We start from the raw sequence: 20,822 nt of genomic DNA, 5'->3' as shown, positions 1-20,822 counted from the left end.
ATGCTCCTTTGCTTACAATCTGGCAAAACCAGTAATAGTGGCACATGAACAGGACAAGGAAATATATCACGCTCTGCATTTTGAAGTAAAAAATATGGTGCGATTCTGGTTCGAAAGGCAACACACATGTTGATATTGGAAACTGAAAACATCTAAAAAGTATCCCCTTTAGTTAAGCATATCCACACCCCTGGTGATTGTGATTAACAGGGCCTGCAGATGTCAAGGACCTCGGTGACCAAGGCAGCAGGATCTCGACTACGTAGCTCGTAGTCTTGGTGGATAGGAGCGCTAGGGGTTTTGCCTAACCGCTCAATGGTGCAGGAGATGAGATTAAGAGTAGAGGGAGAGATAGGAGATAATGATTTATTGCTTGCCCTTAAAGAGTGATGATTACACGATATATAAAGGCCCCATGGGCTGCTAACAAACTGGAAACTATGCCTAACAAACTACTCCTTTATTCTAGGAACCAATGCATACGGATCAGGACTCCTGCCCCGATCACACCTCGCTCGTTGTGGCCGTCGGCTGTTGCTCCTGGTCGCGTGGCCCGCGCCTGTACGCAACACCCCACATGACATCTCCCCCCCCCCCCCCCTCGACGAGCAGCTCGTCCTCGAGCTGAAAAGCGGGGTAGCGCTCGACGAAACTGTCAAGATCCTCCCACGTAGCCGATGATGCAGCTTCGCCCTTCCAGTGGACGAGGAGCTGGCGAACGCCGCGTGCTAGGCGTGCACGAGTCACGCGTTCCGGTTCCGGGACAGCCGCACCGTTGTGGATCGGAGGCAAACCCGGCGGTGCAGTTGGAGGCATGCCGAAGAACTTCTTGAGGAGGCCCACGTGGAACACGTCATGGAGGCGCGAGCGTGCCGGAAGCTCAAGGCGGTAGGCGACGTCGTTGACAACCTCTGAGACACGGTATGGCCCATAGAAGCGTGGCTTGAGCTTGCCCCTGGTTGGCAAGTTGAGAGAAGACGCGGCGCGCTGGCGAAGACGAAGCCAGACCCAATCGCCGACGACATGCCGAACGTCGCGATGGCGTCTGTCGTAGTAGGACTTGTAGACCGCTTGCGCCTGCTGTAGACGATAGTGGACGTCTGCGAGTAGCTCGTCTCGCTCCGCCATGCTCTTTGCCACGGCCGCCACCCTCGTGTCGCCCGGCTCGTAAGAGCGAATAGTGGGAGGGTCGCGGCCATACACGAGCTTGAACGGAGTTTCTTGGGTCGCTGTCTGGTAGGCGGTGTTGTAGATGTACTCGGCCCAGGGCAGCCACCGGAGCCACTGCCTTGGACGATCCCCTGTGAGGCAACCTAGGTACATAACAATGATCTTGTTAGCAGCCTCCGTTTGGCCATCCGATTGTGGATGAAACGCCGACGTCATGTGCAGCTTCGTGCCGGTGAGGCGCATGAGCTCCCGCCAAAAAGCCGAGGTGAAGACGGGGTCGCGGTCAGAGACCATGGACTGCGGAACGCCATGGAGACGCACAATCTCGGCGAAGAACACCTGTGCCACCGACTCCGCCGTGTACGGGTGGGCCAACGCCACAAAGTGGCAGTACTTGCTGAAGCGATCCACCACGGTGAGGATGACAGACTTCCCACCGACGCGAGGGAGCGCTTCCACGAAGTCGATGCCGACGTCAGTCCACACGGCCGTGGGCACCGGCAGCGGAAGCAGCAGACCGGCGGGGTGCAAGTGCTCGGACTTGTACCTCTGGCAAGTGCCACAGGCGCGGACGTACTCTTGCACCGTCTTGCGAAGGTTAGGTGCGTGGAAGTCGCGGCGGAGACGATGCAGCGTGCGCTGGACGCCTTCGCGCCCGTCGTCGTGCACTGCGGTGAGGAGCTCCTGGAGTAGTGGGGACGTCGGGGGGATGTAGAGGCGGCCGTTGAAAGTGACGAGGCCGTTGGAGAGCGACCACGGAAGCTGCCGAGCGCCCGCCGTGATATCCTCGCGCAGCGCGACGAGCGTCGGGTCGGTGGACGTAGCTTGCCGTAGGCGATCGAGGAAGTCGAAGCGAGGACCAGATATAGCCATGACCGCCGTCTCCTCCGTGTCGCGGCGGGAAAGGGCGTCCGCCACCGTGTTCGTACTACCGGCCTTGTACTCCACGGTGAAGTCGAACCCCGGTAGTTTGCCGACCCAATGGTGCTGCGGAATGGTTGCCAAGCGCTGGTCAAGGAGGAATTTGAGACTGTAGTGATCAGTTTTTACCACAAATTGGCGCCCCCAGAGGTACGGTCTCCAATGGCGAATAGCGAGCACCAGGCCGATGAGTTCCCGTTCATATGCTGCCAGGGAACGGTGACGAGGCGCGGCCGGCCGACTAAAGAAAGCCACCGGGTGCTGATCCTAGAGAAGGACGGCCCCGAAGCCGTACGTAGAGGCGTCACACTCTACGATGAACGGCCCTGTGAAGTCTGGCAACGCGAGTACGGGAGCCGTGGTGACTGCCGTCTTGAGGGCAGTAAAAGCTGCTGCCGCCTCCGGCGACCAGGAGAAGCCGTCCTTGCGAAGGAGGGCCGTCAGGGGCGCGGCGACCACGCCAAACTCCTTGACAAACTTGCGGTAGTACCCTGCAAGACCAAGGAACCCCCGGACCGCGCGCGCCGAGCGAGGCTGCAGCCAGTCGGCCACCGCCTGCACCTTTTTCGGATCCATGGCCACTCCTGCAGCGGAGATGGTGTGACCCAGGTAGGAGATCGACTCGACGGCGAACGCGCATTTGGATCTCTTGATGAAGAGCCGGTGTTGGTGCAGGACGGTAAAGACGGTGCGCACATGTCGGAGATGATCGGCCCACGTCTCGCTGAAGATGAGGATGTCGTCAAAGAAGACGAGAACGAAATGGCGCAGGTACGGCCGTAGCAGATCGTTCATGAGTGCCTGGAACGTCGACAGCGCGTTGCAGAGGCCGAACGGCATCACCAGGAACTCGTAGAGGCCGTCGTGGGTGCGGAAGGCGGTCTTGGCGATGTCCTCCGCGCGCATCCGCACCTGGTGGTAGCCGGAGCGCAAGTCGAGCTTGGTGAAGAAACGAGCGCGCCGGAGCTCGTCAAGGAGTTCGTCCACCACCGGAATCGGAAACGCATCCTTGACGGTGATGGAGTTCAGGGCGCGGTAGTCGATGCAGAAGCGCCAGGACCCGTCGGGCTTGCAGACCAGCAGGACCGGCGAGGAGAATGCGGAACAGCTCACTCGGATGATGCCCTGGTCGAGCATGGCGGCGCACTGACGCTCCAGCTCGTCCTTGTGCGCGGCCGGGTAGCGATACGGACGGACGGCCACCGGGGCGGAACCGGGAAGCAGGGTGATGCCGTGGTCGCGGCCGCGGTTTGGTGGCAGGCCGGAGGGTTCGGCGAAGATGCCGTCGAACTCGGCGATGATGGCGTCGAGGAAGTCGCGGCCGCTGCATGATTTCAGGGCTGGTCCGGCCGGTCCTGCAATGCCGCGCCAGCACACCTGATGGTCCCCCCGCCAAAACGTCATGGAGAGGGTGCGGAAATCCCACAGGATCGGTCCAAGCGTTGCAAGCCATTGCGTGCCCAGGACGACGTCGTAGCCCGCGAGCGGCAAGGCGAGGAAATCCTCCGAGAACGCCTCTCGGCCGATGCGGAAGGGCACGGCGCGGTATGCGCCCTGGCACGGGACGCGCTCGCCGTTGGCCATCGTCACGCGCATCTTCTCGGGGGTGGGGGATGGCAGTGTGGCGCGGGCGGCCGCCTCCTCGGCGATGAAGTTGTGGGTGGAGCCGGAGTCGATCAGGGCGAGGAGGGAGACACCCCCAAGTGTGATATGCATATGCATTGTCTCGCTCATGCGCACGCCGGCGATTGCGTGGAGCGAGATCTGAGGGTCGGCCGGCGAGGCATCAGCGGTGGCGGAGGCCATGTCGTCGTCGTCGTCGTCTGGCGCCAGGTCGAGGAGAAAGATGCGCAGACACACGCGGTTGTGGCCCCTGCCAAACTTCTCATTACAATTGAAGCAGAGGCCCAGGCGATGGCGTTCCTCCATCTCCTCCTGTGACAGACGCTTGATTTGGCGCCCTTCCGTCAGAACGGGTGCATGCTGGGGTGCGGCTGGTGGTGCCGGTGGGGGGAGCGCGAGGCATGGTACGGGCGCCGGCAGGATGCCCTTCTGCTGAAAACAAACCGGTGGCGCGGAGGCGATCGCGCACTGGTCGCGCAACTCCAACTTGCGGGCGAGACTCATGGCGACGGCGAGGGACTGCGGGTTGTGGATCTCCACGTCGAGGCTGAGGGGTGGTTGGAGGCCCGCGGTGAAGATCTGAACCTTCTGTGTGTCCGATAAGTAGCCTGCCCGGGGAAGGAGCGCCTCAAACCGCTCCTGGAAGTCGACGACGGACGTCGTGCGCTTGCACGCCATCAGTTCGCCCAGCGGGTTAGCGCGCAGGGGTGGCCCGAAGCGGAGGTTGAGCAGCTTGGTGAAGCGGCGCCATGGCGGTGTGCCCTCGTCAGGCTGGACCTGAAGGAAATATGCCCTAGAGGCAATAATAAAGTTATTATTTATTTCCTTATATCATGATAAAAGTTTATTATTCATGCTAGAATTGTATTAACCGGAAACATAATACATGTGTGAATACATAGACAAACAGAGTGTCACTAGTATGCCTCTACTTGACTAGCTCGTTAATCAAAGATGGTTATGTTTCCTAACCATGGACAAAGAGTTGTTATTTGATTAACGGGATCACATCATTAGTTGAATGATCTGATTGACATGACCCATTCCATTAGCTTAGCACCCGATCGTTTAGTATGTTGCTATTGCTTTCTTCATGACTTATACATGTTCCTATGACTATGAGATTATGCAACTCCCGTTTGCCAGAGGAACACTTTGTGTGCTACCAAACGTCACAACGTAACTGGGTGATTATAAAGGAGCTCTACAGGTGTCTCCAAAGGTACATGTTGGGTTGGCGTATTTCGAGATTAGGATTTGTCACTCCGATTGTCGGAGAGGTATCTCTAGGCCCTCTCGGTAATGCACATCACTTAAGCATTGCAACTAATGAGTTAGTTGCGGGATGATGTATTATAGAACGAGTAAAGAGACTTGCCGGTAACGAGCTTGAACTAGGTATAGGATACCGACGATCGAATCTCGGGCAAGTAACATACCGATGACAAAGGGAACAACGTATGTTGTTATGCGGTCTGACCAATAAAAGATCTTCGTAGAATATGTAGGAGCCAATATGAGCATCCAGGTTCCGCTATTGGTTATTGACCGGAGACGTGTCTCGGTCATGTCTACATTGTTCTCGAACCCGTAGGGTCCGCACGCTTAAGGTTACGATGACAGTTATATTATGAGTTTATGCATTTTGATGTACCGAAGGTTGTTCGGAGTCCCGGATGTGATCATGGACATGACGAGGAGTCTCGAAATGGCCGAGACATAAAGATTGATATATTGGAAGCCTATGTTTGGATATCGGAAGTGTTCCGGGTGAAATCGGGATTTTACCGGAGTACCGGGAGGTTACCGGAACCCCCCGGGAGGTATATGGGCCTTAGTGGGCCTTAGTGGAAGAGAGGAGAGGTGGCCAGAGATGGGCCGCGCACCCCTCCCCCCCTTGGTCCGAATTGGACAAGGAGAGGGGGCCGGCCCCCCTTCCTCCTCTCTCTCCTCTTTTCCCCCCCCTCCGCGAATCCTATTCCAACTAGGAAAGGGGGGAGTCCTACTCCCTCTACTCCTCCTGGCGCGCCTCTCCTGGCCGTCCGCCCCCCCCCCTCCCTTGAGCCTTTATATACGGAGACAGGGGCACCCCCTAGAGACACAAGTTGATCCACGTGATCATATTCATAGCCGTGTGCGGTGCCCCCTTCCACCATAGTCCTCGATAATATTGTAGCGGTGCTTAGGCGAAGCCCTGCGACAGTAGTACATCAAGATCATCACCACGCCGTCGTGCTGACGGAACTCTTCCCCGACACTTTGCTGGATCGGAGTCCGGGGATCGTCATCGAGCTGAACGTGTGCTAGAACTCGGAGGTGCCGTAGTTTCGGTGCTTGATCGGTCGGGCCGTGAAGACATACGACTACATCAACCAAGTTAACGCTTCCGTTGTTGATCTACAAGGGTACGTAGATCACACTCTCCCCCTCTCATTGCTATGCATCACCATGATCTTGCGTGTGCGTAGGAATTTTTTTGAAATTACTACGTTCCCCAACATGACCTGCATATACCACAGCTGGGCAGTACCCTCGAGATTGTATGACGCCATCTACACTTTCTCCTCCTCGGCGATCCATTATTGATGGAAGAAGGACTCGCATCTGTTGATGAATGCAAGAGGGTCGGACTTGCCGTCGAACTTGGGGAAATCCATCTTCTGAAACCGCGGGGGTCGATCGTTGTGGTGCTGCCCGTCGTGGCCGCCGTCAGCGCCCGACGAGGAGGCGGACTTCTCCTTCTGCAGTGCTGCCACGGACGTCTGCAGGGACGACACAGTTGTAGTCAAGGCCTCGAGCAGCTTGGCCAAATCTGCGGTGGTTGGTTCCGTCATGGCTGAAGTAGCCGAGGTGGCGGCGGATGGTGGCGATGGAGGTGGGCTGGGCGCGGACGCAGAGGTGGGGGTGGGCTGCGGGGGTAGCGCGGAAGAGGAAGAGGAACGCCTGGTGAAAGATCATGGATATCGCCTAGAGGGGGGTGAATAGGCGTTTTAAAATAATTACGGTTTAGGCTTGAACAAATGCGGAATAAACCTAGCGGTTAATTTGTCAAGCACAAAACCTATAATAACTAGGCTCACCTATGTGCACCAACAACTTATGCTAAGTAAGATAGACTACTAGGTGATAGCAAGATATATGATAAGAAACAATATGGCTATCACAAAGTAAAAGTGCATAAGTAAAGAGCTCGGGTAAGAGATAACCGAGGCACGCGGAGACGATGATGTATCCCGAAGTTCACACCCTTGCGGATGCTAATCTCCGTTTGGAGCGGTGTGGAGGCACAATGCTCCCCAAGAAGCCACTAGGGCCACCGTAATCTCCTCACGCCCTCGCACAATGCAAGATGTCGTGATTCCACTAAGGGACCCTTGAGGGCGGTCACCGAACCCGTACAAATGGCAACCCTTGGGGGCGGTCACCGAACCCGTACACTTTGGCAACCCTTGGGGGCGGTCACCGGTACCCGTCAAATTGCTCGGGGTGATCTCCACAACCTAATTGGAGACCCCGACGCTTTCCCGGAGCTTTACACCACAATGATTGAGCTCCGAACACCACCAACCGTCTAGGGCGCCAAGGCACCCAAGAGGAACAAGCTTCTCAAATTTCACTTCCACGTATCACCGTGGAGAACTCAAACCGATGCACCAAATGCAATGGCAAGGGCACACGGGGTGCCCAAGTCCTTCTCTCCCAATCCCATCAAAGCAACTAATGCTAGGGAAGAAAATGAGAGGAAGAACGAAAGAAGAACACGAAGAACTCCAAGATCTAGATCCAAGGGGTTCCCCTCACTTAGAGGAGAAAGTGATTGGTGGAAACGTGGATTTAGATCTCCTCTCTCTTTTCCCTCAAGAATTAGCAAGAATCATTGGAGGGATTGAGAGTTAGCAAGCTCGAAGAAGGTGAACAATGGGGGAAAACACGAGCTAAAAGGATAAGGTTCATTGGGGAAGAAGACCCCCTTTTATAGGTGGGGGAAAATCCAACCGTTATGCTCACAGCCCGCATAGAGCGGTACTACCGCTCCAAGGAGCGGTACTACCGCTAGGACGGAAGTACCCCTTTGAAAAACAACAGCGAGGAGGCAAAAGGCCAGAAGAACCGCCGAAGCGGTACTACCGCTCGTCCTCACGGTACTACCGCTCGACCTCACGGTACTACCGCAAATGGTAGCGGTACTACTGCTTGCGAGCGGTACTAAAAAAAAATCCGGGCCTACCACCGCAAGACTTGGGACGAGTTTTTGGTCCGGAGCGGTACTACCGCTGTAGGAGCTGCGGTAGTAAAAAATTACAACCGCTCCAATTCGCGGTAGTACCGCTGCAGCCTTTTCAGAACACCAAAACTGGCACAACTTTTGCAAACGGATTCCGAATTCGATGAAACCAAGTTTGTTGGAAAGTTAGCGACAAGGGCTAACACAATCTTGAAAGAAATATCAATAAGAAGCAAATTATAAAAGTCCCATAAGAAAATGGTGAAGACCCTTCCTCGGATAAGACAGGTAAAACCTACAACACCGAAAACATCATAGAAGACGCATGCGAACTCCGTTTTCGATGAAACCAAGTTTGTCATCAAGATGACCATAAGCTCTAAGACTAACAAAGAGAACCAAACAAGAACCAAGAAACATGAAGTAAGGATGCAATGGTTTGAGCTCTCGACGAACGATACGATCAAGCTACTCACTTGAGAGCCCCCCTTGATAGTACGGCTATCGATCCTATAACCCGGTCTCCCAACTACCACCATGAGACCGGTAAAATAGAAAACCTATCAAGGGCAAACCTTTGCCTTGCACATGATCCACTTGAGTTAGATGATGACGATCTTGTCCTCCTCAAGATGGACCACCTTTCTTGATTGCGTTGGGTCGATGAAGACTAGATGATTGCTCCCCCATACTCCACTATGGGTGAGCCACTCTTCGGCACATCTTCACAAGTCCATTGACACCACAATGGATGGCAAGCTTCAAGCACTTGATCTCTTCGTGATTCTCCACTTGAAATTGCACACGGCAATCTTGATGACGATCACCACTTGATGTCATCCTTCCCATGGGTTGTATGATATCATCCTCTTGACGCAAGCCCATGGACACGTACCTAACCCCACATAGACTCTCACATAGACCATGGGTTAGTACACAAAGTGCAATGGACAATGCTTACCATACCATGGGATCACTTGATCCCTCTCGGTACATCTTCTACTCTTTGTGAGTTGATAAACTTGATTCACTCTTGACTTAGTCTTGATCAACCTTGAATCTTTCCAACTCTCTTCGTTTGGATGATGTCTTGAAGGTAAACATGAATGATCACACAATCTTCTTCTTCAAGACATGCTTGCAATAAGCTCAACTCTCAAATGACCAATCTTTGGATAATACCTTGAATAGCACCTTGGTCGACACAAACTCTCCTTAAAACCAACACATATACTCCAAGAAAAGCCTATGGACAAAACCTTCAAATATAACTCAAGGAAACCATTAGTCCATAGAGATTGTCATCAATTACCAAAACCAAACATGGGGGCACCGCATGTTCTTTCACCTGGAACCTGATACCAAGTTGTCAAGGACCTCGGTGCCCAAGGCAGCAGGACCTCGACTACGTAGCTCGTAGTCTCGGTGGATAGGAGCGCTAGGGTTTTTGCCTAACTGCTCAATGGTGCAGGAGATGAGATTAAGAGTAGAGGAAGAGATAGGAGATAATGATTTATTGCTTGCCCTCAAAGAGTGCTGATTACACGATATATAAAGGCCCCATGGGCTGCTAACAAACTGGAAACTATGCCTAACAAACTACTCCTTTATTCTAGGAACCAATGCATACGGATCAGGACTCCTGCCCCGATCACGCCTCGCCCGTTGTGGCCGTCGGCTGTTGCTCCTGGTCGCGTGGCCCGCGCCTGTACGCAACGCCCCACATGACAGCAGATTGTAAGTGGATTTTAAACAAACATTTCTACTTAGTCATACATATTTAACATGACTCTGCAAGTGTAAATTACTAGTTATACAGTAATATCAGTAGGCATTCCTGAAACAAGCAAAATTACAAGAGAAATCATGCTCATTACCTTGTGGACAGACATGTCTAGTAGAGATGGATCACAAATGGGCAATGAAATACTCCAGTTCAGATGCAAAGGTCACGCTTGAAATCTTTAGTACAGTCAGAAAGTGCAGCACTCCGCGTACCCACAACGAATGCAAGGTCTTCCAAAAAAACCTTTGAAATTATGCTCAATGAGTCGATTGCTCATCAGTGTGTGTAGATTGCTCTGCAAGAACTGCCGAAGAGCGAGTAAGTAGAGAATTGGTTCACATGAGCATCTGATAAATTTTAAATGCTAATTCCTGACTTAACAGTTCACGCATTGTAGCACCAACGACCAGAGCATGTCTTCGACTCTGCAACCCTCGCAGTCTGACAGCACAAAACCCTGAAAAAATGAATTCATCAAATGTTGATAATACTTACGTCTTTACATGAATAGAGCAATGGACGTGCAGACTCTGCTGACTTACCCATCTTCCCTTCAAAGCATCCACCGGCATATTCACCCCATTAGAACCATCCCTTGAACAATAATTTTGGAATGGAGGGAGTAGTATTGTGGCCTAGAGTAGCAGTCTGCATGCAGATAACAATTAGACATATGCCACTATCCGAGGACTTTACATATTGGTCTGTACTGAAAAGTAATGTCATCAAAATTGCACTATAAATGTATGTATTAACGAACGACAATTATAACGCGCTGACTTGTGCAACCAAGTCCTATGGCGCGACACAGTCCGCACGTTATCGGCCGTGCACGCACACGCTCGATGATGAGTCGATGACGTATAGCTGATGCATGTTACATCCAGCGCGCGTTGCACATTGTCCTGTCACACCATAGAGTATAGTCCATTAACAAAAGGTACTCCTGATAATTTGCACCTTACAGGCATCTTACTTTGGATTATTAGGATTTATATACAATTTACTTTGGATTGTTAGGATTTATATACAATTTACTTCAACTCAATAGTCGGTCGAGGATTTACATGATTTCATCTCTATCAAATATACATTACCCCATTAGAACCATGCTGGCGAAAAAACCATTTTATCTATATGTTCACACACCTTTAGCCGTTCAATACCCGTCTTTATATCGTACTGTTCAACGACGTGAGGTGTTCGTTGCAACGGTATTTCAATCTACCCCCCTTAATATTCAGTTCAGACGATCGCTAGCGGGCAATCGTTGGGAAGAATGGCTCCGTCTAGTACGTAGACTGATGGAGGTTCATCTTTCTCAACAACCCGATGAATTACGCTGGAAGCTTACTAGGTCTGGAGTATTCACAGTTAAATCCATGTATATTGATGTTATCAATTCGAGCTTAATTCCTAGTTCCAAGCATGTTTGGGATGTCAAAGTTCCTTTAAAAATAAAAGTGTTTATGTGGTTCGTCCATAAACTAGTTATTTTAACTAAGAACAACTTGACAAAGCGTAATTGGACAGGCCCTACTAGGTGTAGTTTCTGTGATCGGGATGAGACGATCAAACATTTTTTTCTTGATTGCCTGCTAGCCAAAGTTTTATGGCGGACGGTCCATATTACTTTTAATATTACTCCACTGAATTCTGTCAACATGTTATTTGGGACGTGGCTTAACGGGATACAGCCTGACTTGGCGAGACATATTCGTGTAGGAGTTTGTGCCCTGCCGTGGACTGTATGGAATTGCAGAAATGATTTGGTTTTTAACAGGATATCACATATTCATTTTTTGCAGGTTATTTTCCGAGCCACGGCATTGATCCGTTCGTGGTCGCTACTCACTCCGACGGAGGCCAGGGAGCATTTGGTTACTGGATCTATCCGCTGGAAGATGGTAGCTCGGGATATATTCAACCGGTTTGGATGGCGGTCATGTAATAAGATAGGCAATTAGTTTACCTTTTTGCCAGCCGGTTGTGGTGTCCTTTATTTGGCTAGTTTGTATTCTAGCTTTTCTGGCTCTGTATGAGCTCCTTTTTTGTCGTTGGGAGACTTCTAGACTTTCAGACCTTGTTTGGAACATATTTACTTGCTTAATAAAAGGGCCGTATGCATCGCTATGATGCAGAGGCCGGGCATCCCCCTTTTCAAAAAATATGTTCACACTATGTAAACAATTTTCATTCTCGTATTTTTAGGAAGTATGTAAAAATTTACACATATCCGCTTGACTTTAGTCCAATACATGTCAATTTGATGATCTTACATGATTTCATCCCATAAAAGCATGTATCAACAAAATTCATTTTTTGGTCATTTAAATCATGCATTTTTTTGTTTGTGTTAATAATTTATATGGTAATTTAATTCTTTGTTCTGTTCAGCTAAGCCTAACAAATGTACTCCCTCTGATCCATACTAATTGATGTTGCCTTAGTACAAATTTTAGTGTTGTACAAAGCTGTACTAAAGCAGCGTCAATTAATATGGATCGGAGGGAGTACTAGCAGTAAATACAACAACTTTCATGTCCAAGTTTATGGGAAATTGACTTCACAGAAGTGTTTTTCATGTAATTATGCTAAATAAATACTTGTTTTCCTGCCTTCTTTCGTCTTGCTTAGGAATCTACTGGTTTCGGTTTTTAGTGCCAACGATATTCTCATAATCATATAATTTGTATGACACCTGGATTATTGTTTTATTTGAGTGAAAATGTTTTCAACCATGCCATTTTGTTCAGAGTACTCTCCCTTGACCTTACACCTTGGTTTAGAAATCTCAAGTTAAAATTAGATAGTAATGACATTTTATGTCACAAAGGTATTTCTGTAAGAATTAAATGAGCAGACTGGAGTCTGTTAGTAGTTTACTTCATGATACACTTGTCGTTGCTAGTCATATGAGGTGAGGTGCTTTTAACAAACATGGGGCAACTAATGTACAGCAATCAGACTAACAACCTAACGCAAAACTGACACTCAGAATCTACCTTGTGTACATGTAAATTTTTTTCTTGTTTTTATGTGGTTAGTGTTATTTATGTGAACTTCAGGTGTTCACGTATCATGCTTGTATGTGATCTGTGATGCTAACTTTAAGCTGTAGTAGTACAGCAATTTTAAGCTGTCATCACATCCACCAGCTCCTTGACTCACGCCACCTTCCATTCGTAAGTGCGCCATAAACATTATTTACCCATTTGAGACAAATGATCAGGTATTCATGCCCATGAGATCATATAGATTCTGCAAACTTCTCCAGCTTTATAAGAGCAAGCCACGTTCCATCCTCCTGTTGACCCCTCACGTGCACCAAACATCGCTGGCAAAGTGGCAAGAGAGTTTGGCGCGGTGTCATCGCATTCTTCTAGCACAAACTGCAGCCGCATTTTATCAAACAGGTTGCGGACAAAGATCTCATCACACCACCGGAGCTCCAGACCGGAGCCAAGACATCAACTCAAGCAATGCCCAGGGCTCAGGCGAACCCCGACATTGGCTCTGCTCGTTAGCGGCGACGGTCATAGAACATCAATGGTCCGTGCCTACGATGGCAACTAAACACACAGCAGATTCACACAAACACCGCGATCATGGAGCATGCCGCGGAGATCGATCTAGCCTTGGGATGGCAAGAGAGTCAAAGCAAGAAGCCTCTAGTTCAAGTTCGCTTTATTGGCTACCAACTCCGTCTTCCTAGCCTCAAAAAAAAAAAAAAAAAACCCTACTCCGTCTTCCTCCATTCCTATCTGAACTTGTGCGTAATGCGGCAGTCCCTCGCCCCGAGACTGGGCAAAGTTAGATCTTGCAATGACATTTTCATGATGCAATGGTCAAGCTTTAAGAAATTTCTTCATAAATGTCTTTCAATATTATTTTATTTCATGGTTCATATTGTATGTCATTTTCATGATGTCTTTCTTAAAATCGTTACTTATTAGTTGAAAAGCATTGGGGTTAAATAAAGTTGGAAGCTTAGTCTCCAGCCCTGTCTATTTGTAGCTTTACTGTGATCATGTGATGCAGAGGATAGCACAATGTGATATTGTCATCTACATGGTGAATGTAACCACTAATCCCGTTCGGTGTTGTCCAAATTCAGACTTCAGTTTGGAGGCAATCTGCTTGTGCACTGATATGACTTACATTTGAAAACATGCACTTTGGTTTTGAACTCTCAGTGTGAGATGCTCACCTTTCTTAATGTACTCCCTCCGTTTCTAAATATTTGTCTTTCTACATATTTCAACAAGTGACTACATACGAAGCAAAATGAGTGAATCTACACTCAAAATATGTCTATATACATCCGTATGTGGTAGTTTATTTGAAATCTCTAAAAAGACAAATATTAAGGAACAGAGGGAGTATATAGAGTGGATGCACAAAAATTGTTTGGATATTTATGGATGTGAGATCATCCTTCTGTGTTCCTCTTATTGTACATGAAGTTCGAAAAGTTGTCTTATCCCATATAAAAATTAAGATTTCCCTTTAGTGTTTACACTTCCAGGATAGCTATCGAATGTTAACACTGAGCAAAATTACGTTGAGCTAAAATTAAGTTTTGAGTCATGAGAGAGAGAGAGACTGAGCAAAATTACGTTGAGCTAAAATTAAGAGAGAGAGAAAGACTGAGCAAAATTACATTGAGCTAAAATTAAGAGAGAGAGAGAGAGAGAGACTGAGCAAAATTACGTTGAGCTAAAATTAAGAGAGAGAGAGAGAGAGACTGAGCAAAATTATGTTGAGCTAAAATTGAGAGAGAGAGAGAGAGAGACTGAGCAAAATTACGTTGAGCTAAAATTAAGAGAGAGATGCATTGTATTCAAAGATGCAATCTGTAAAGATTCGTGGCAACGCACGGATATTCTATTAGTTATGTTTAATTTACTATTTTTCTGGATTAAACATAACATTAAAATACTTGACTCTTCAGCATCACCCACTCGAGCTTCTCGTGTAAAGAATTATCTGCTTTCCCTATACACAGTCAAACAATCATACAATATTGTAGTTTTCAATAATATCACAACATTCCATTTCTGTGGTTCTTCTGTTCGTAGGTTTTAGAAGGAGAGACGCTGGACTTGCGGAATTTTTCCAAGAAAGCTCTTACGGGTCTGAGGTGGAGGCGTCGGGATTAATCATGGGTAGGGGCGTAGGGCCCCATGGTTAAATTCAGGGGCGGTCAATTGATTGTATTGGGACACGTCTTCCCGTAAGTGTAGCATTTTTGTTCTAGAAGTCCTGTGAACTACGAAAACCGAATGCACCCGTAACTTTTCTTCAGTACGTAACAGTCGTCCTGGAGAGGGCTCACCCTCACCTCAATCTTTGATGCTCGTCGTGGTTGGGTGTGGCTCTTTTCACGGAAGCCGGTCAGGCAGACTCCTCAGATGCCTCTCACCTGCTACAGTGCAGAATCGCTTTGCTTAAATCAGCCTCGTCGTTCGGATGCACGGGCACGCTAAACTATGAGCAAGTTTTTGGACTCTTACATATGTCGACCGCTTCTTCGCAGAGCTCATTCCCTCACCAAAAGCCGACAGAAACGTTCGATTTTCTTCACCTGGCGCTGGCAGGCCTCGAATCTAGTACGCGCCTTGTTTGCTAGCCGAACAAACCGCCACCAGCGAGGTGGATTTTATACTCCATTTCTTGTCTGCGTATTACGCAACGTTGTCGCGTTGCTCGTGAGGCCGCACGAATTCCGGGGTAGCTCCGCCACTTGTTCCATCATTCGGTAGCCGCCGGGACTACGTACTCGATCCACGTAGGAGAGGCCCGTATAATATAGAGCCTATTCGGCAATCATCCAGCTCCGCAAAATACGGAAGCGCGGGGAGCGACACTTTGGCGACTCTGCGGGCCGCTCCGCTCCGGCTGCGCCAGGAGCGGAGAGCTGCCGAACAGGCTCGTAATCCACGAAGGAGAGCTCCTGGCCGACTCTCTTTAATGGAATTTTCAGATGAATTGGTTGAAGCATGAATTTAACATTGTATCCAAGCCAAAAGCCTTCAAGTTTAAGCCCAGGATCATACCAACGCGGTATTTTAGAAAATTACAGTATATATCTTCTTCCTTTTTACGAGTATATATCTTTAAATATGCATCAATCCTAAGTCGAAGACTAAAAAAAGTTGGACGTGAAGGAAAAAGTTGAAATATATTACCTGCATCTCTTCATCAGTTCAGACTTTTGAATGAATTGGATATAAGAACTGCCCATTCTCCATTGCAAAAGGAAAATTTGAGTACAGTGTGGTTTTAAGCAGAGACAAAACCAGCAACCGATCAAGATTTCAGAGAGAAGATCAAAGCACAGAGCAACTTTAGCATACAACTTCCCAGGATTACATACATAGTAGTACAAGCGACAACGGCAACTTATTGTACTACACCTCAGCTACAGCACTACTAGCTTATTAGGGCACCAAAGCAGCTAAGCTAATGATCTACATCCATACAAATTGCCATATTCAGATACGGTTCTTGCCAAAGGGACCCAAGGGCAACATAAGGTACAGTAGGTACGTACACACAACTAGATGTATTTACAATCATTCATGCGGCTGGATGCAACGGGGTCACCCAGTCAGGGCAGTCCTGCCTCTGCCCGGCAAGGGAGTAGTAGGCAAGAACCTGGGCCTGCTTGTCCACGCAGGGTTCTCCTTCGAGCGTCATGCGGAACAAGCCCTCGGGGCTGGGGGGCGTGAACTCGATGTTCCAGAATCGCCTCGCCATGAGGAGGAGCTCCAGGCCTGCTGGAGAGGCCTTGTAGCCTTGCACCCATATGTACCTGAGCGAGGGCATGTGGAGCACCGCGAGGGACAGGGCTTGCTCGCTGAAGCAGCAGCTCCGAAGCTCAAGCTTCCGCAGGTTGGTGCATCCTATTGCGAAGCGGATCAACCCGTGGTCCGATTCGCCGACGTTGCCCAGTAGCATGTACTGGATGTTGCCGCTGTACTGCCCGATGTAGTCGAGGCCTGTGTCTGAGAGCCCTCCAGGTCTCAGGTAGAGAGCAAATCTCCGGAGCTTGGTGCAGCTCCTTAACAGAGCTCGAACACCGTTGTCGAGCGGCAGATCGGTTACCTGCTTTTGTCTGTCGAGCAGGACAAGCCGGAAGTCGTAGAGATTTTTGCAGAAGGTCCCGATGGATTCGAGAGCGCCGTTGGTGATATCAGATACATAGGCAGCTATGTACTCCAGGTCACGGCAACCAACAGCTACCGCTGTCAGGCCTAACTGAGAAACTCCTCCTTGCTCTTCTTGGAGACCTGGATCATCATCCCCTCGCTCAATTCGAAGTCTTCGTAGCTTCTTGCATGTATCACCAACAACCTCTAGCCCTCTGTCTCCTATCACATTCCTCACCTGTTGACAGAATCTACTGTCAGTAAAAATGAGAGTACAACAAATTTCACACCCAAAATACAAGAGTATATGAGAAACACTACCTCGAGAACAAATAGGTTCGGGCATTTTGAGATAAGCTGGCAATGATCCTCAGTGGTGAGGAAAGTGTACTGCAAGTCCAGTTTCTTTAATGAAGCAGAAAAAGGGAAGATAACAGGCATCTCATTTTTCCCCATGAACGTAAGCCCCAAGAAGCATACTCTTGGTGGAAACTTGACTTTTTCATACTTTGTTAGCTCTCCTACCTCATTGAACGATCCTCCAGCAAAATCTTGCAATGCATTGGCTGCTTCGAAAAAACCAATCAGGTCTGAAAGGTCACACTCACTGATCTTTAAAGAAAGTAATGATTTGCAGTTCTTTGCTAGAAGCTCCAGATCAGCTGGCACCACTTTGAGCTCAGTCATGTAGAAGTTCAGTGTCACAAGAACAGAATTGTTGACAGCAAGTTCATGAAGCCATTCACCACCTTCATCAGTAATCACACATTCTTCAAGAAATAATGTTCTCAAGGATCTGCCAAGATAATTTAGAATAGCATGTTAACTGCAGTGATAGCACGCAATCATGCAGTGACAGTAAAATCACTTTGAATTAATGTACCACAGTCGAATGTCTTGCTAAAGGAGCACAGCAATAGTTGTAAGCTAAGGAAGAATGGAAAGTGCGATGAAAAGTGGATTACTGGTGAACCAGGAAACCTATAAAGACACGTCTCAAACTTCATGAACATGCCCCGATGTCCCCATGTTCTGTCCCCTTTCATTAATAGTGGAACAGCCATTGCAGTCAAGTCAATTTTATTTTTTTCAATTCACATTTGCATATGAGGCATTTCCAGGCACAAAGGAGCACACTGTACATGCATTTTACCTAAAGCACTACAGATCCTCTGTAGCATGCTAACCTTTAGTCTCCCAGCTCCATATGTGAACTTGACAAGCTCACACAAATCATACTTGCATTCTAAGGGAAAATAATTTCCCTCAGACAACTTCGTAGTTGCAGAATTCAGACAAAGCAAAGTTAACACGGACACATGGAAAGGCTTCTGCCAAAAGAGTAAAAAGGAAGGACCAAGATGATGCTTGAAAGTCGATATGACGGCATGACATAGTGCCACACTAATCTGAACATGATAGAATTGATTGGTAACAGAAACACCAACTTGCAACTTTATTTTGGTTCAAGATGTTCCACAGGGACGGATGTAGTCCTGTTCAAGTCCAATCAAAGTAGTAGTACGATAGCCCTCCTGGGGAAGATAGATCACCTGACTGGTGCAACCTCGCATTATAGTTTGCTTAAGCCAATTTTACAAACTAGAGGCCGGATCGGACATATGCTGGACAGAAACGACAGGTAAACCATAGAACTACACCAAATCTCATATATCTCCCTTCGGCAGTCATTTGCATATACTGCTCATATCAATTTGTCGTAGAAAACTAGTGCCATGGTGTATCATGGCGCCCAAACAAAGTGTGTGGAAGCTAACTTGACACCTTCCCTCACATGACCGTATTTGTTACAGCTCGTGATAGAGCAAACAAATATCTAATTATAGAAACTGGCTCTTAACTCATCCTTATCCAGTATACTCCATTTGGCGAAACCAACCAACACACAGACCAGATCAATCCTCATTCATCAATGAGCAGATCAACTGTCACAATTACTGGAACTCACCACCACAAATCAACAGGCAAGAGGGCAAAAAAAAAAAAAGAGGTGCGCGGATGCAGGTGAGTAGAGCTGGTGGACTACCTGCAGGAGCGGGCGACGAGGCGGAGCGCGTCGGTGGAGAAGCCGGAGCACTTGTCGAGCTTGAGCTCCTGCAGCATGTGGCCGCGGGAGCGGATGAGCGCGGCGACGTCGTCGTCGGTGACGGTCATGCGTCGCAGGTGGAGCGCCTTGAGGCACTCGAGCGGCGCGGCGAGCCGGGCGACCCAGGGCGCGGCGTAGGCGCCCCAGTCGTCGGAGATGAGGCCGTACATGGCGGCGCGCGGCCTGCCCTTGAGGGCGAGCGACTCGAGGCGCGGGAAGCGCGCGAGGAGGCGGGCCGGGTCGGCGGCGTAGCAGAAGGCGACGGTGACGTGCTTGCGGGTGAGCGCGTCGATGCGGTGCCAGCGGCGGCAGACGAGCGAGGCGGCCTCCCGGTCGCGCGGGGCGTCGACGTAGCCCATGACGAGGTGCAGCGCCTCGTCGGGCACGCCGCCGCAGCCGAAGCTGAGCGCGCGGCTGAGCCGCCGCGGCTCCGGCACCTCCCCGCCCATCGGATCGGGCGGGGCTAGGCGGATCGGCTAGCGGCCGCCGCGCGGGAGATCTGGGCCGGGCCCGGCGGGGGGCGGGGGCATGGAGGGGGAGGCGGAGGCGGAGACGGAGATTCCTCCGCGCTCCCTCCCTTTCTGCTGCGGGGTGGGCTTTGCGGGAGGACGGGAGAAGTGAATGAAGGAAGCGAAATTATTGGAGGGAGAAGGGAGGGATAGGAGCGAGCCGGGGCGGACGTGACTTGGGGAGGCGGCAGCTTTTACCTGCGCGGCTCGTCCCGTCCCGTCTGCTGGCGCCGCGCCACGTACGCCGCCCCGCCGGTGGACGCGAGCGATAAATGGCCTCGCCCACCCGGGTACAGCCAGCACGGTACCAGCCTACCACCACATCTCTACTCTCTAGCACCGTACGCGCCGCGGCTCAACGCTCACCAGCGTGCCGCCGCCGGTGATCGCGTACGCTTTTCTCACAGGATTACTGATTTGATCTCACTTGCGCGCCGTCGACGTTTTTGTCTGAAGGTGTATTCCAGTGCGGAGTGCGGAGCTGAAAAGACAGCGTTGGCCTAGCAGCTATAGTCATTTTCAGCGGCAAGTGGATAAAACACCCTCGATCTTGTGCAAGATCGCGCTGCACAGGCTTGTGGTTGCGGGGAGCATTATTGCGTGCTTGCTCGTTTTGGCTGCCTGTCTATCGGCGTTTTTCTGTATGGGGGTATCTTCTTCACTGGGCCACAGAATTGCTCGAAATATCTACACGGAAATTGGATGAGGCCGGTGTGAGCAGAGCTGAGGTTAGCTCCCCTAATGGAAAAGATGATATTATTAGCTGGGCATGCAGCGATGCACAGATAAAGCAGCGACAATCATAAAAGATGGCAGATGTTAACATGGTGTGTGCCAATGCAGCAGAATGTCATTTGCTTCGTTGCAGATCGTGTTCGCATGGTCCCCTTGTCCTCGTCCTTGCCATGTTTTTCTGGTTGAAAAAAAATGCATAGTTTCCTCAAACTTTCTCACAGACTGTAAACTGAGCGAAGCTCAAGGTTGAGTTGTAAAAAGTCGCTTGCGCTCAGCTTGTAAGAGCAACTCCAATGAGCGACCCATTTTTGTCCGCTTGCGTCCGTTTGAATCGGCGCGGACAAAAGTAGAGGCCCAACGCGCTGACTCACACTCAAATCTCGTACGCCTGGCGTCCGCGCCGACCCATTTCCAGTCCAAAATTGCGCCTGAAATGCGTCGGCGCGAACGCGCCGCGCGTCTCCTCAGCGTCCGCCGCGTCCCAACTTGTAGGCCACCTAACTACCGTCCGTCGTCTAATTTATGACGACCACCGACAGCGGGCCCACTAGTCGGCCAGTGGAAGCGTCCTTTTTTAACCACGCATGCGGCG

General features: G+C 49.8%; 1 protein-coding gene across 1 annotated transcript; it reads right to left on the bottom strand.

Moving 5' to 3' along the window:
• Nucleotides 1-16,052: 16,052 nt before the first annotated feature.
• Nucleotides 16,053-19,930, bottom strand: LOC125545435 (coronatine-insensitive protein homolog 1a). The gene is made up of 3 exons (XM_048709368.2): nt 18,927-19,930; nt 17,201-17,675; nt 16,053-17,117 (listed from the first exon to the last, which is right to left on the bottom strand). The coding sequence occupies exons 1-3, from the start codon at nt 19,433-19,435 to the stop codon at nt 16,308-16,310; spliced, it is 1,794 nt and encodes a 597-aa protein (XP_048565325.1). The 5' UTR covers nt 19,436-19,930; the 3' UTR covers nt 16,053-16,307.
• Nucleotides 19,931-20,822: the final 892 nt, after the last annotated feature.

Source organism: Triticum urartu, chromosome 3A, assembly GCF_056163025.1.
Source record: "Triticum urartu cultivar PI428250 chromosome 3A, HENAU_Tu73, whole genome shotgun sequence".
NCBI lineage: Eukaryota > Viridiplantae > Streptophyta > Magnoliopsida > Poales > Poaceae > Triticum > Triticum urartu.
The sequence above is the reverse complement of the archived record's forward strand: the minus strand, read 5'-3'. Positions and strand labels throughout refer to the sequence as shown.